This window comes from Delphinus delphis, chromosome 19, assembly GCF_949987515.2.
Source record: "Delphinus delphis chromosome 19, mDelDel1.2, whole genome shotgun sequence".
Lineage (NCBI taxonomy): Eukaryota > Metazoa > Chordata > Mammalia > Artiodactyla > Delphinidae > Delphinus > Delphinus delphis.
The window spans coordinates 9060867-9075916 of record NC_082701.1 but is presented as its reverse complement, the minus strand read 5'-3'; the positions used below and the strand labels follow the sequence as shown (position 1 = coordinate 9075916).

The following is a 15050-nucleotide window of genomic DNA, read 5'->3' as shown; positions in this document are numbered from 1 at the left end:
CACCCCTCCCACTCCCTCAATCTCTCTGTGCCTTCCAGGGACCCCGTGGTTTGGCCAGCCCTGCTCTCAGCAGCCTCTCCCAAGGCCCTCATGGATTTGGGCTGCTTCTTACTCCGGGACAGGCCCCCCTCCGCTCTCACACCACATCCTGCCGAGGTGCAGGGGCCCCCTCCCTGCACCCCCATCACCCAAGGGGTACACCTGGAGCCACATCCGCCGCTGAGAGACGGGCCTGCTCCAGGCCCAGTGGGGCTGAGACGCAGACATTTTGTTTTAACGCTCATTTTGCAAATTGTGGTAAACTACACATAACATAAAATCTACCATTTCAGCCACTTAAAACTGTGCAGCTCAGCGGCACTAAGCCCATTGGTGCTGCTGTGCCATCATCACCACCGTCCTCCTCCTGAACATTTTCTCTTCCCAAACTGAAGTTCTGTCCCTATTAAACACTCCCCCTTGCCCGCTGCCCCAGCCCCTGGCAGCCTAGCCAAGGATGTTCTGAGGGTAAGAAATTCTGAAGATGTCCAGCCAGGACGAGGCCGAGAAGGAGGCCATCTGGTGCGCATCCCCAAACCCCACCCCCCGTGGGGCCCCTGATGGGAGGCAGAGGCTGATTCTAAGTGGTACCCACACTGGCTGGGCCGGTGACGTCGCCCCTGGGGTTTCCTGAGTATCCTGGCCCTAGACTCAGCCCCTCCTGGATGGCGTCCATGTGGTCACTCCACATGGCTGTGTCCTTCAGGGGACTTAATATTTTTCCATGGAACGGGCTCTGATGACGTTACTAATCAGGGAGGTGGAGAGGCCGTGGCTGTTCTCCATGTGCCGGGACTGTTGCCTGTGCCCCTGCTACCCAAGAGCGGGGAGGGGGAGGGGGAGGGGGGAAGAGGGGGAGTAAAGGGGAGGGGTGGATGGAGAGGAGGCGGCGGCGCTGTGGGCGACGGGCAGCAGCTCCCTGGCAGGGCAGACTCTCCAAGTAATTAGTTTTTAAATCATGCAGACGGTTCAAGACCCACTCACTCTGCAGCTTTAATTATTTACACTCCCTTTTTATTCTCATCACTTACAGTCGTCCTCTCTGAACTGGAAGGAAGATGTTTTCTCCGCCAGCGTCTTGGCATTCCTGCAGCTGTGATTTCTCCAAGGCCCAGCGGAACCCCCTGCTTGCCGGGGAAGCAGCGGCTGCGCAGCTGGACAGCGCTGCCCACAGGACCCTCAAGGGCTGGCCGGGCCCCCGAGCATGGAGGATGGCCTGTAGCAGGCGTGGCCCCGGAGCCAGTCCTGGGAGCGCAGGGCAGAGGCTCTGGCTGGCCGGACCTGTGAGAGGATGAGTCCCACCTCCAGGGGTGCGGGGAGGAGAGCCTGGTGCAGGCGGGCACTCACCCTGCAGTGCTTGGCCTGGGAGAGAATCGGCCCCCATCGTGGCCTGGCCCCCGACCTCTCCCCACCTTCCAGTCTCTCTGGCCTCCTGGTTCCTCCAACTCTGAGCTCCCTCGTGTCTCAGACCTTTGCACAAAGGAGGACCTTCCTGATGCCGCCCCAGAATGGGTTGGGTCCCCCCATTATATGACCCTGCAGCCCCGAAGTTCTCCATCCAGCACTTAGCACCATGGACAATGCATAACCGTCGGGCCCTCGGGGCCGTCGTGTCTGGCATTTTCCAGATGGCCTATGTTGCACGTGCTAACTCTGTAGGCAGAAAGTAGTGTTTACAAATGGGGGGGCCGCACCCATAAATACAGATCCGAAGGGAGAGCCCCGAGTCGGCTGATTTCTATCTGGCTTCCTCCCCAGGTGGAGCCTACCTGCCTTGGGTCCGCGCCAGATGCACACGAGGCAAAGTAGGTCTGGGCAAACCCAAAGGCTACCTGTTGATTTTCTGACTTGTCCAAACACTGCAGCCCAGAGCAGGGGAGGAGGTGACACAGGACACCTGGGACTTGCAGCCCCATTGGGACATCTCAACCCAACCGCCCCCCACCCCCAAGCAGGTGTTCAGGCCAGCAGGAGGCTGTGGCTCTCCCCCCTGGGACTTATTGGCGACAGCCCAGCCTGGATCTTGAGGTCCTTTAGGAGCTCCTTGGGCCAGAGAGCCTGAGGCCGGGGCTCCAAGGGTCAGGAGAAGGTGGTGCGGGGTCTACGCAGGGACGAACTCGCTTAGTCTTCCCAGGATCTCCCTGGTTTTAGCATGGGAAGTACTGTGTCTTGGAAACCCCTCACTCCCAGGCAAACTGGGACATTCAGTCACCTGGATCTACAGCAGGGGATTTGATTGGTTGGGTAGAAGGCGGGAGAACTCATCACTGGGCCTTCCTGGGCTGCCCTTGGATGGGAGGTGCAGATGAGCTGGGCGGAGATGACGGCCCGGGCCCTTCTTGGTCCCGGACTCAGGCGGGATATCGAGGTGACAGCAGTGTAAGGGGCAGGGAGCCGGCTGGACATGGTAAGCAGGCCCCTCGGAGGAGGCGCACGGCTTGGAGCCCGTGTCAGCCCCGGAGGGTCAGGGCCACAGAGAGAGGAGCTGCTGGACAGGCATGGCCGGCAGGGGCGGCAACGGGGAGGGTTTTAGTCCGGAGGAGGAATGGGGGCTTCAAGCGTAGGAACTGCCAAGAGCTACAGCCGAGGAATCCAGGGATGGGGCAAAGCCGGCAGAGCCAGGAGCGCCTTCAGATGCTGGCCAGCAGGGTCGCAGCCCCGCGCGGGGGCCAACCCTCCCCTCCCCTCCCCTCCCCTCCTGAGCCCACAGCAGACGTGGGCGTCAATGACATGCCTCGGATCCTGGAAGGAGAGGCTCCGTGTGGCCACTGCCCATCGGCTCATTTGGAGATGAAATCCACTCGTCTTCTCCAGAAGGAGCCAACCTGCCTGACAAAAGGGCCCGGGGGGCCCCGAGGGGCTGAGACGATCCTGAGGCCACCTGACTCACTGGTGGCAGAGCGTCGAGCCCAAGTCACCAGAGTCCCAACTCAGGGCTTTCCTGCTCCCCACCTCGGCTGCCTGCCTTGTCCTGAAGCCTGAGACGGGGTAGGGGCAGGCATGGGGGGTATCGTGGGTTGAACAGTGACCCCTGACTCCCCCAATTCATGTCCACTTGGAACCTCAGAATGAGGCCTTATTTGGAGACAGGGTCTTTGCAGATGTTAAGATAAGGACCGAGATGAGGTCACCCTGGATTAGGGTGGGCCCGAGATCCAATGAGAGACAGAGAGACACAGAGGTCCCGTGAAGGAGGCAGAGATTGGAGTGACGCAGCCACCGAAGCTGGAAGAGGCAGGAAGGCTCCTCCCTGGACCTTCAGAGGGAGCCCGGCTCTGCCCACACCATGACCTTGGACGTCTGGCCTCCAGACTATGAGAGAATCCATTTCTGTTGCTTTAAGCCCCCCAGTTTGTGGTGATTTGCGACAGCAGCCCCAGGCCACCCTGCCACGAGGGAGGAAGGGGCTGGTGAGGCCTGCGCACAGCTAAGAATCTGGACCTGGACCCCCAGCCTCGCTCCCCGGCTCTCGGGATGCAGAGAAAACCTCGCATGGTAGCCTCTTACAGTCTAGTCTTTTGGGGGCCAAGTTCTCTTGGAATAAATTGGTATGAAATTATTGTCAAATATCGACCCGCTCATAGAGCTCACTGCAATAGATTTCAATTTTAACAAGAAAAACATTTCCAGGGATACAGTGATAGAAACAGCTCACAGCACTGCCCTGTGGAAACCCTGCAAAGCTCCTTGTAATGAATAAATTAAGATTCTCCGTTCTCTTTTCAATCATCCCCTTAAATCAGTGCTTCTAAGTCCCTGAAACCTTTCTTTCCCCCCCCCCCCCGCCCCGGGAAAGGAGATGAAACAGTTCCCCAGCGATCACTTTCACGGTATGTTCACGCTCATCTGCACTTCCGGGGTCAGAAAAGAGAAAAAAAATCCCCACTCCAGAGCCTCCTGGGTTTGCATTTGGAACATTTATTTCAGGAAATACATTTTCAACACTTTGTTATTTATACAAAAAGAGACGAATTTCTCAAGAGGCACATAGCGAAAGGCCACTGTGGAACAGATCCCAGGGAAACTAACAATGTTTCAAAATCTGGCTACAGACAAGGAAAGCGAAGGCATCCCGGGACAGAGGCTGCGATCCCGACGCTGGAGACAGACACGTCCTTCAACATCTTGGTTTTGGCAAAAATGGCAAGTCGGCAAGTAAACTGTTTCGCTAAGGGGTCCTTCCTCTCTTGGGTGAGGAGGGAGCAAACACGCAAAGCGATGACACTCGCACGCACGCGGACGTGTGCACACACATGCACGCGCGCACACGCCAGGTCAGTCTGCACCCACCCCTCCCACCACATTTCTCACCAAGCCAGGGGTCTGCAGATCGCCGTGCATCTCCCCGTGTCTAAGCTCACAGGCCTGAGCCGTGCAGACGTGAAGCCCGCTCTGCAGCCCAGCAGTGGGCCATGCACACCCGACCCCTGGCCAATCCCTCCTTGGGGTCATTACGATGGGCTCCGGGGTGCGGGGGGGAGGTGAACAGAGGCCCAGGCAAACTTAGGGCAACACAAAGTCAGGCTTCCCTGGCCTCCCACCTCCCTGGCGGCGGCATCAGCACAGCCTGGGCGGGAGGGCTGAGTGTGCATCTGGGGTGCCCAACTGGGCATTCACTTAACCAGAGCTTCTTGGGCCCAATGGATGTCTAAACAGACAGACGGACACAGGCTTCCCCAGTCACACGGGGTGGGGCAGGGCAGCCACCAAGGCCACAAGGGCCACTCTGAGCGTCCCCAGCCATGGTCCCCGTGGCCCACTTCCTTTGGGCACCTGCCAGTACCTCCTCCCTTAGCTTCTGCTCCAGATTCTCTCACTCGGACCTTCCCCAAAACTCAGGCGGGTGGGGTGCACCTTTCCTCTTCCTTTGAATCCTCAATCAAATCCCAGTGGGGGGGGGGTGGGACATGAGGGGAGATGAAGACACACCTCCCTCTCTCCAACTTGTCCCAATTTCTCGTCCAAGGGGACAGCGGGGGAGAGCTGCTGGCTCGCGAGGACGGCTGAGATAAAGGCACTTCCTGCTCCAGGACAGGGGCGCAGGCAGGTGGGCGGGCAGCAGCCAATGGCCTCGCTGCATCTAAAGCAATTGGCAACTTGGGTCTCGTGGAATGAACTGCTCTCCCCTAGGGGCGGGGTGGGGTGCTCTGAGTTGCGGCCAGGGCCATGTGGGGCGGGGTGGGGTGCTCTGAGTTGCGGCCAGGGCCATGTGGGGAGGCAGGGGCAGGCAGGGGCTCCAGGTCCACGAGAATGGCTCCATCCTCCCACGGGCACCACCCTGCCACGCCGCAGAGGCTGTGTCCGAGGGGCACCAAGAGCTGGAGGCCACTCCTCCGGCCCCGGGGCAGGGTCAGGACTGAGTCAGTGGTCCTCCCGCCCCTCCTGGACCTCAGGGACGGCCAGAGAGCTGGCCTCCACTCCGAGGACCCCCCCCCAGCCCGGGTCCCCATAGTCAGCGGGCTAATGACAAACATACTCAGAGGGCACTCGTCATCTTGTTACTTGGCAGGTGTAAAGGGGCGGAGATGGAGGACACATGGAGAAAATTATATAAAATAAAACGGGGCAGGTGGGTGGGGGGAGGGTGGGGGGAGACGGAAAAGACTCGGGGCGGGGTCCCGGGACAGGCGGTGTCTACATCCCCTGGGCTTCTGGAGCCTTCTCCTCGACACCATTGGCCACAGCGCTGCTGCCCTCGTGCAGACGCTTCACGCGATAGGCTTCGAAGTGGATGGTGCTGGTGATGTCCTTGATGTTCTGCATGTGTGTCCTGGGAGGGGCCGGGGGGTGGGTCTCAAGGAGGGTCACGGGCAAGGGCAGGAGGCTGGCCCTGCTCACTCGGCCTGCCCTCCCCACTGCTTGGCTCCCCGGGGGTCCCCCAGTGATAGACCAAGACAGACCAAGCCTGGGCAGGGATGTGTGGCGGGGGGGGGGGGGGTGGTCTCCAGGGCAACCCCAGCTGCTCTCGGGACCATGTGTTCTAACATGTCCCCCTTTCTCTGTGTCAACCCAGTGGCCAGTCCAGGGACAGGGGCTGAGTGCAGAGGCCCCCGGGCAGTGCGCAGGGCTGGAGCGTCCTTGCTCCCGTTTAGAAGAGCCAGGCCGGCAGCCAGGTGTGCTGGCAGGTAAGGGACAGCGGCTTGCAGCAGGCGGCCGGGGTTGGGGACGCTGGCACCCCGCTAGTCCTGTGTTCAACCTTCCCTCCTCTGCAGCTCAGCAGGAGAGATTTGGAAAGGGCGCGTCAAAAGGGCCCAAGATGGGCGTCCTTCCTCAGCCAGGCTTTCCAGCATGGCAGGGCTGCTCCTGGAAGCCAGAGCCCCCCAATCTGGAGGCCGCGAGACGGTCCCATCCCTCCTATTGACGTTGTCCCTAGCATCCATCCTGCTGGCTGAGAAGCTGGGAGCTCCTGGTACCCTGGTGGGAGCCCCTACCTTCTCTGTTCACCTGCCCAGGCCCAGACCCACCCACCTGGCACCCTCGCGAATGGGCGGAGGACGGGCTACTCCTTGCCTGGGCTCAAGGAAACTGAACAGGGGCCTCCACCAGGTCAGAGGACGCGGGGATGGGAGCTGGGAACCCCCCAACACATGCCCGGCGTACGAGACCTCCGGGGGCCCTGAATCTAATGGGCTCAGGCTGCGGCGATGCAGACTCGACCCTTTCCAAGTAGAAGTAGAAAAGAATTTCACTTCTTGCTTCATTTCCAAGAAGGTGTTTTAGGAAATAGGCCTCCGAGGTCCCTCCCGGGAAGGCAGGCAGACGCGGGCGGCCATGCCGGCTGCTGCTCAAGACCTCCGCCCGGTCCCACCCCTCCCTCGGCCCCGATGGAGGCCCCTCCGGCGCTCACCTGATGAGGAGGTCCCGCAGGTAAGCAAACTCACAGTGCGTGGTGTTCTCGACTGCGGAGAGACAGAAGGGGCTTTAACGTCAGGCAAAGCCCCGTTCCCCCAGTGCTGGGCAGGCAAGCGGAGGAGGGGTCCACCGCGCACAGGGGAGCCGTGGGCACCTTGGCTTCTGCCCTCCGGAGGGTTCTGCTCTAGCAGGGAGATGGCACAGTAACCCGGCCAAGACGGCCGCGCGGGGGAGCGCTAGGCTAAGCAGGCGGTGGCGGTGGGGCGGCTGCTATGCCGGGGGGACGGGGGGGGGGGGGATGTCCCAGGGGAGACCTGAAGACGAGAGGGGGGCTGGGAACGGAATGAGGCAGGAATCAGGGCTGGGACTTCTCCCCCACGTGCTCAGGACGCACACAAGGACAGCCGTGTACAGACCAGGCACCGGGGGTGACTGTTTACACTGAGCTCAAGAACCAGCAGAACTGAGCCGTACGCTGCCTGGGGAAGGTGCGCACGAGGACACACGAGAGCCTCCCAGACCGACAAGCTGCAGAGCAGCGGATAGCTCTGGGGACGCGGGAAGAGGGCAGGGAGGGTCCCCAGGCCCCCACGGGTACCCTGGAGCGTGCAGGTAGTGCCTTGGGGCTGAAGCTCGCGGCAGTTACTGCCACAGTCCAGAACCACGTGCGAACACTCCGGCGCTAGCACGCCTCTTAAAGGGTGGTGAGTGGCATCACTTGGACTGAGGGAGGTGGGCAGAGAAGGCAGAAGGAGAGGCTATTCTCTGCTATTCTGTGGAGGCGTCCAGCCTGGAGGACTTAATCCGACCTTCACACACCCTACGGGATAGCGACTAAGGTTCCTCTTCTGTGCTTGTAGGGAGATGCGGCTCAGAGAGCAAAAGAGATCTGCCCGGGTTCCACAGCCCGTGAGGCCTGGCTCCCTGGTCCAGGCTTCCCCATCCCAGAGCAGCAGGGCCTTTCTGAAGCTTAAAGGGTTGGTGAGGCGGCAGGCAGGGCCTCCACTGCTCCTATTGGATTTCACTTGCCTCTTGCCTGGGCTCTGCCCTCCACACCCCTGCCCTCCTTTCTCCCCCACCCCTGCAGGGCTGCGCCCACACTAGAATCTTCTGCCAGCTGACTCTCATTTTTTTTTTTTTTTTTTTTTTGCGGTACGCGGGCCTCTCACTGTCGTGGCCCCTCCCACTGCGGAGCACAGGCTCCGGACGCGCAGGCTCAGCGGCCATGGCTCACGGGCCCAGCCGCTCCGTGGCATGTGGGATCTTCCCGGACTGGGGCACGGACTCGTGTCCCCCGTATCGGCAGGCAGACTCTCAACCACTGGGCCACCAGGGAAGGCTCTGACGCAGCCTTTTAATCTAACTTGGAGAAGCAGTGAGAGCTGGTGGGAAGAACAGAGCTCTGAACCTGGAGTGAGTGTGTTTCTGCCGCTTCCTGGCTTAGGTAAGTTATTCTGGCTTCTCTGACCCTCAGTTTCCTCATCTGTAAAATGGGGATAATAATGCCACCCACCTCTCAGGGACACGAGAGGATTAAATGAGTTAACTGTGTGCTTTATGACGCCTGCCTACCTCTTAAAACATTTCAGGAGGCTTCCAAGGATGAGCAAAGTACCTCAGGACGCTGCTGTACACCAAGTCAGAGGAAGAACAAAGAACTAGGACTGGTGGGGTGGGGATGAGGAGAAGCACTTAAGAACTCTGGCTGAGGGCCAGCACAGAGTGGCCAGCTCTCTGGCCAGCTCCCAATTCACAAGGTCCCAGAGATCAAAAAAAAAAAAAAAAAAAAAAAAAAGTCCACCAGGCCCTGGGGAAGTTCAACTATTCTAAGATAGGGCAGAAATTCCCTCCAGGGCCTCATGAAGGCTGCTGGGATGTGAGAACCACCACCCCACCACTGTCTTTACAGGTTCCACGGGGCTGTTTCTCATCACCACCCTCAACGTGAGCTGGTGGCACCACGACAACGCACAGGTCATTCAATGCGTGGTATCCCGGCCAGAGCAGGAGAGGGGGACACAGATAACCAGCCTCGCTCATTTCCTGACAATTTCCTTTACCGCCTGCCTGCAGGGCCCTAGCTGGCCGCCAGGGGGCAGCAGAGGCCTGTCAGCTGCCGGGCTGCCCTTCCCTGCCCCTCCCAGGTCCCCATTGGCCCTTTCTTTTTTTTTATTTTTTTGGGGGCTGCCTGCCGGATCTTGGTTCCCCGACCAGGGATCGAACCCGAGCACTCTGCAGTGGAAGCGCAGAGAACTCCTGGGCCACCAGGGAAGTCCCCCCCGCCCCCATTGGCCCTTTCTTATCCCGAACTTCTCCACCCTCCAAAACATACCTTCACAAAAAGGTTCCTAAACAGCAAGATTTCAGGAAGACAGGAAACGGAAGAGGTGGGGCCAAGGCGGGATGAGCCCAGGGTGAAGCCTCATTGAGACGGCCCAGGTGGGTCAGGGAGGTAAACGAACTTAACAATTAACCCAGGTAAAATGAGCCAGGCTGGGAGCGCTCCATTGTATCATTTTCCTTATATTAGTTACTTAAAAGTATCTGCTGCCCCAAAGCTCCAATGGTCCCTGAGACATTCTCTCATTTTATTAAACTCTTGGCACATGGTACCCACTTTACGGAGGGTGAAAACAGGGGCCCTGGGGGATGGAGGGACATGCCCAAGGTCGTGAGCTGGGCATGGGTTGGGGTGGCAGCAGCTGGAGCTGAAAGCAACTGCTGGATTTTCTGCTTCCTTCTCTACGCTGGGCCTTTCAGCCAAGTGAACAAGGAGCAAAGTGGCCTATTTTACTCTGTTCTAATAAGGGAGAACGGAACGGGGCGGGGGGTGGGGGGTAAAGAAATGCCCAGGTCCACCCCACCCAGGGTCATGGCCACCGTAGTGGGTTGGATTGTGTCCCCCAAACAACGTCCAACTCCCAGCCCTGGGCACTTGTGAATGGGACCCTATTTGGAAAAAGTCTTTGAAGGTATAATTAAAGTAAGGATCTCAAGAGGGGGTCATCCTGGATTTAGGGTGGGCCCTAAGGCCAGTGACAAGTGTTCTTATAAGAAGAGGGAAAGAAAGACACAGGCACACAGAGGAAGGCTGTGTGAAGACACAGCAGAGATTGCAGTGATGTGTCTACAAGCCAAGGGATGCCAAGGACAGCGGGCAGCCACCAGGAGGGCGGCAAGGAACAGATTCTCCCTCAGGGCCTCCAAAACTCTGAGGATAAACTTGTTTTAAGCCACCCAGACTGTGCTGGTTTGTCAGAGCAGCCCCAGAACACCAAGACGGGGGTCCCAGGAACTTCTGGGGGTGGGAAGTGGGGAGGGCATCTGGCTCTCAGCTGGACAGAGCTATAGCCCAGCCCTTTCCTAAGCCCAGAGAGGCGGGGTGATTTGTCCAGGGTCACACAGCACGCCTGTGAAACCCCAGCACCAGGACCCAGAACTTGACAGTGCCCGTCATACCTCCTTCCTCCCTGGACATTTCCCCGCCCATGGGAGATGGGAGTGGTGGTGCAGCTCCGTCAGCTAACGGCTGTGGGCCCCAGACGAGCCACCTGCCCCCTCATTTCCCCCCAGCCGAGCGGTAACCATGGGACCCGTCGCCATGGCTAGGTGGGCAATGCAATAGATGAACGCAGCTCCCAGTCAGCAGAAGCAGCTTTTATTCTGACCTGTCTGGAGGCCCTGGACATCAGCTCAGCGATTACCTTCAATGGTGCCCCATTTGGTTTTCCTTCCAAGGATCCTCTTCCCGTTCACTTGGTACTCATGGTCACTGCCCACCACGGCAAACGGGATCATTTCCTGGGGGAAGGGCAGGCAGCATGGGTCACGCGAGCGTGCAAAGGCCAGTCCACTCCCTGGGCCCCTGGGTGGAGCTGCCCGGAGTCCAGGCCCCCAGCACTAAGACCCTTGGCCTGAGAAGGTTGCATGTGAACACTGGCACCGACTCCTCCTAGCCCAGAAAATAACGTTCTCATGGCTCAAGGCCTTACCACCTGTTTCCCAGCACACCCTGGATGGGGTGGGAAGACCCCCACCCATGTCCTCTAGCAGGAAGTGAGAGGCCTCTGGGAACAGCATCCTGGTCGGTCCACTCACTCGGAATTTCTCGTTCACCAGCCGGTCCTCTGAGTCCTCGTCAAACTCCTTCTGGGGGTACACGTCGATGCCGTTGGACAGCAGGTCTGCGGTGATCTGGGGGTCCAGAGGGGAGAGATGCGGCCACCGTCCACGCAGCAAGCTGGACAAACCCAGCTTTGGGGGATCTGCTCATGCCACAACCTCCACGAAGTGAGTGGCCCCAGGCTCGGGATCAGGGGTGGGCTCTGGGGGGCTGGTGACACTGCTGCTCTCCAGTTCTTGTGCCTCCCGAGTGGAGGAGGGGCAGATGCAGACCTGCCTGCCAGGAGAGAACGCAGCCGCCCAAGGGACCCGGGTCTCTGTCCCGGGTATCTCCCTGTCCTTGTCCCCCAGCTCATCACACCCCGAAGAAAATCACTCAGGCTTGCCGAATCCTCCCCTCCCTGAGCTCTACCTGGAAAGCCTCCCACTGCAGCTCACCAGCCTGCACAGGTGCACCTGCTTGTGTTAAACTGTCGCCACCCTTTGCAGCGACAGCTACCCACATGGATGACGTTCAGTGATAACATCCCAGTGAACAACTGTCACTTCTGCCCTGAGCGCAAATGGCTGTGCGCAGCCTTGGGAGCTCTCTCGTTCCTTTTTCCTCCAGACACACCCATTACCAGGACACCGTCCTCCCCTGAGCATGCTGGGAAAATCCCTGGCACCTGGGCTGTGAGCGGAGGCCCGCGGGGCGGTTTGGGGGGGGGGGGGCGGGTGAGGAGGGCGGAGCTTTGGGGATTAGACTGAGGGGCCTCCTTGCTCACGCCCACTGAGGCGGAGGCTCTGCGGGGGCCCAGGCACCTGGGTTTTTCAAGTTCCCCAGGTGGTTCTGACGTGCGGCCCTGTTAGGAAGAAGCGGCCCAGGGCTCACCCTCCTGCTCGGACAGCGGCCCAGAGCGGGACGGTGGCAGAGAAGAAAGCGGCCAGCTGTCCCCCGGCGGAGCCCGTCCCTTCCGGACCATCTCTTCCATCTAATAAAAACCTGGCCTGTTCTGTCTGACTGGCCCTCACCACCTCGCTCCCACAGAGGGGCAGGGGGCCAGGGAGCTGGGCAGAGACGGAACCCTACCCGCTGTTTGAAGTAGACCCTCTCCTCCAGGGTCAGCGTGTCGGCCTTGGCGATGACCGGGACGATGTTGACCACTTTGCTCAGGCGCTTCATGAACTCGATGTCCAGGGGCCTGAGGCTGGAGCAGAGAGACATGGCTGAGGGTGTGGCTGGAGGGACGTGGGAAGTGGGGGGCAGGAACGAGGGACAGAAAAAGGAAAAGGGCTCCTGGGACACACTGAGTCCGGCCAGCAGGGGGCGGAGGGGCAGGCCTGCTCCGAGCACCCTCGTGCACGAGCTCCCAAAGCCCCCAGTGGGTCCACTCGGAGAAGTGCTGCCCCTGCCACCGGCTCGGGTGGCCATCGTGCCGTGGGTCCTCGATACGGGGGAGAGGAAGGAGGGATGGGAGCTCACTCGGCCCCAACTCCCGGGACGGGCTGGGAGGCTGCTCTCTCGGGCGGTCCCAGCCCCCCGCCCACAGGCTCCAGTGCGCCTGAGATCTGACGTGGAGAGAGGCTTACCCTCCAGCCCCTCCCTGCCCCCCACCGACGCGAAACCTCTTCTCAGCAGGTGTGTGGGCAGGGCCACAGGACCCCCGAATGGCGGGCAGCACGTCCCCACCATGAGCAGAGCTGCGTCTGCTCTCCTCCCCCCGTCAAGGGTCAGTCAGTCGCAGACATGGGGTGGGGCTGAGGCAGGTTCCGGGAGGAGGTCCGAACGAGGAGGGCGAGGGGCCACCCCAGCCCCACGGGCCCGGCCGGCTCTGCTTCCCAGCATCGGCCTAAGTGGAGCAAAGCCTGGACCAGCTGGACCAGCTGCCGTGGGGCCCACGGCTGAACCCGCTGTCCCCCAGAGGGAGAGGCTCGGCCACGGTCCCTGCTCTGGTGCCGGGCCTGCTCACCCCTGAGCTGACCCTCGCTGCGGGCAGCTCGGGGACTCGGCCTGCTTTCCCACAAAGGCCCCGGCCGAGGCCGGCCGCCTCCTGCCGGGCTCCTTCCTGGACGTGCCTGTGGGGCTGAGGCCCCCAACCCCTGGGCTCCCTGCTCCGAGTAGAACCGAGGGTAGAACAGCCAGAAAGAGCCAGAGCCTCAGGCCGTGGCGACCAGCAGGACGCCAGGCCCCAGCTCTCCCTGTCTGTCCACCCACGCTGCCTCCCCACCCCACTGCACCTGCTGCCCGCTGGGTGCTGGGTCCACCTCCTCCCCATGTCCTGACTCAGGACAAGCCCGAGGGTGTCCACCAGCGGGCAGAAAGGCACCAAGGTATCCGGTGCAGACAGAGCCGCAGGGAACCAAGGACAAAGGGTCTATGAGGCCATCAGGAGCCCAGCTGCCCTACAGGGGAGACCACCCTGCTCACAGGAGGCAAGGAGACCCCCCCACCCCGGCTCCGGGGCACCCAGCGCAGGCCAGCCTCGCTGACCCGTGTGTGCACCTCTAGCTGCAGACAGAACCCGCAGGAGAAAACAGCTCTCACCAAGGTGGCCTCGACCGACAGCCCTCGTCCAGCCCTGCCGGGGGCCAAGCCCATTCTCTGTGCTTTAAACCCTCCTGGTGGTCCCCGCCGGGGACTGTTATCACACCATCATCACCCCCCTTAGGGACCGGCAGCCACCCTGGAAGAGCGGGTAAGTGCTAAGGACACACAGCCAGAGTCTCAACCCGCCTGCCAGGCCTACCCGAATGGCCGGCCTGAGAAGGCAGGTCCCAGGCCCCGAACCATCCTGGGCCCGCCTGGTCCTCCACCCTCCCAGGCAAGCTGGATGGTGGACAAGTGGGTGGGACGTGATACGGGGGCAGAGGGAGACTGGGGCACACAGGCTGCTGACCACGGCCCACCCAGCCCTTCTGCACGCAGGGCAGCCCAGCCCCGGGCCTCGGCTGTGTGCACCTACGAGTGGCCGGTGGCGGGGATGAAGTACAGGCAGCAGTGGACGCGCGTGTCTGGGATGCGCTTCTTCCGGTTGATGTTGACCTCCTCCTGCAGGTACTTCTCGTACTGGTCATTGATGAACTTCATGATGGGCTGCCAGCTGCATGGAGAGGCCCCAGTCAGCCTGCACGCGGGACACCCACCACCCAAGCTGGGGGACAGGCCCCCGTCCCCACCCGCAGGTCCGTAATTCCCCAAGTCCCAGCCCAACGCCCGTACACGTGTGGAGGTGTCTGACATTCTGAGCAGAGACCCACACTAGCCTCCCATGCTGACCTTTGACCGCATGGGTCGGGGGGAGGGGCAAGATTCCCAGCAGCCCTGTTAGGGCTCTTCCACCCGGGGAAGCGGCCCCCGGAGCCCCTCACCAGTTCTCATTGTTGATGTGGTCCCCGAACCCCGGTGTGTCGATGACCGTCAGCTTCATGCGGACGCCCTTCTCCTCGATATCTGCACAGAATCCCAGCCCCACCGAGCTCAGGGGGAGACCCAGGACCCGTACAGACACCCCAGCCAGGCTCCCTGACCACCCTGCCCCAAAAAAGCCCACTTGGGGCGCCCGCAGGGTGATGCCAGGGAGATGACAGCCTGCAGCAGTAAAGTCCAGCAGAGCTGATGACACTTATCCTGGGCACCCCCTGCCCATGATTTTTGGTGGAAAACTCAGCTATCTCCAGGGGGCTCTGACCAGGGCCTGCAGGGGTCCCGGAGAGCAGCCCCGACCCCTCACCCTTCACCCTGAGTCTCAACATGCCCAGAGGTGTTGCCGAGAGTCACCAGCTCAGGGGACCTGAGGTACCCGACTTGGCATCCCTCCACCCAGCCCCCGCCCGGCACTCACCGTGTGTGATGGACTTGATCTCAATGGTCTTAGGGATGCGTTCCTCCGAGGTGGGCTGCACTGACTTCCGGCTGATTTTGGATTTGAAGAGGGTGTTGATCAAGGTGGACTTTCCCAAGCCACTCTGCCCTGGGGAGAGAACGGGGCTGTTTGGCGTGGCGCTCCAGAGAGGGCAGGTCACAGGCCTGCGATGCAGTGATGCCTGGGCATCGC

General features: G+C 60.9%; 1 protein-coding gene across 7 annotated transcripts in view; it reads right to left on the bottom strand.

The window, feature by feature from the left end:
• Window positions 1-3941: 3941 nt before the first annotated feature.
• SEPTIN9 (septin 9) overlaps window positions 3942-15050 on the bottom strand; it is a 164815-nt gene continuing 153706 nt past the window's right edge. For all 7 annotated transcript variants that reach the window (XM_059997169.1, XM_059997170.1, XM_059997174.2 and 4 more), the window contains 8 exons: window positions 14838-14966; window positions 14365-14446; window positions 13959-14096; window positions 12086-12203; window positions 10990-11085; window positions 10596-10692; window positions 6887-6938; window positions 3942-5809 (listed from right to left, as the gene is read on the bottom strand). In XM_059997169.1, coding sequence (XP_059853152.1) covers window positions 5674-5809; window positions 6887-6938; window positions 10596-10692; window positions 10990-11085; window positions 12086-12203; window positions 13959-14096; window positions 14365-14446; window positions 14838-14966 — 848 coding nt within the window. In that variant the 3' untranslated portion in view covers window positions 3942-5673. The remainder of the gene's footprint in view (window positions 5810-6886; window positions 6939-10595; window positions 10693-10989; window positions 11086-12085; window positions 12204-13958; window positions 14097-14364; window positions 14447-14837; window positions 14967-15050) is intronic.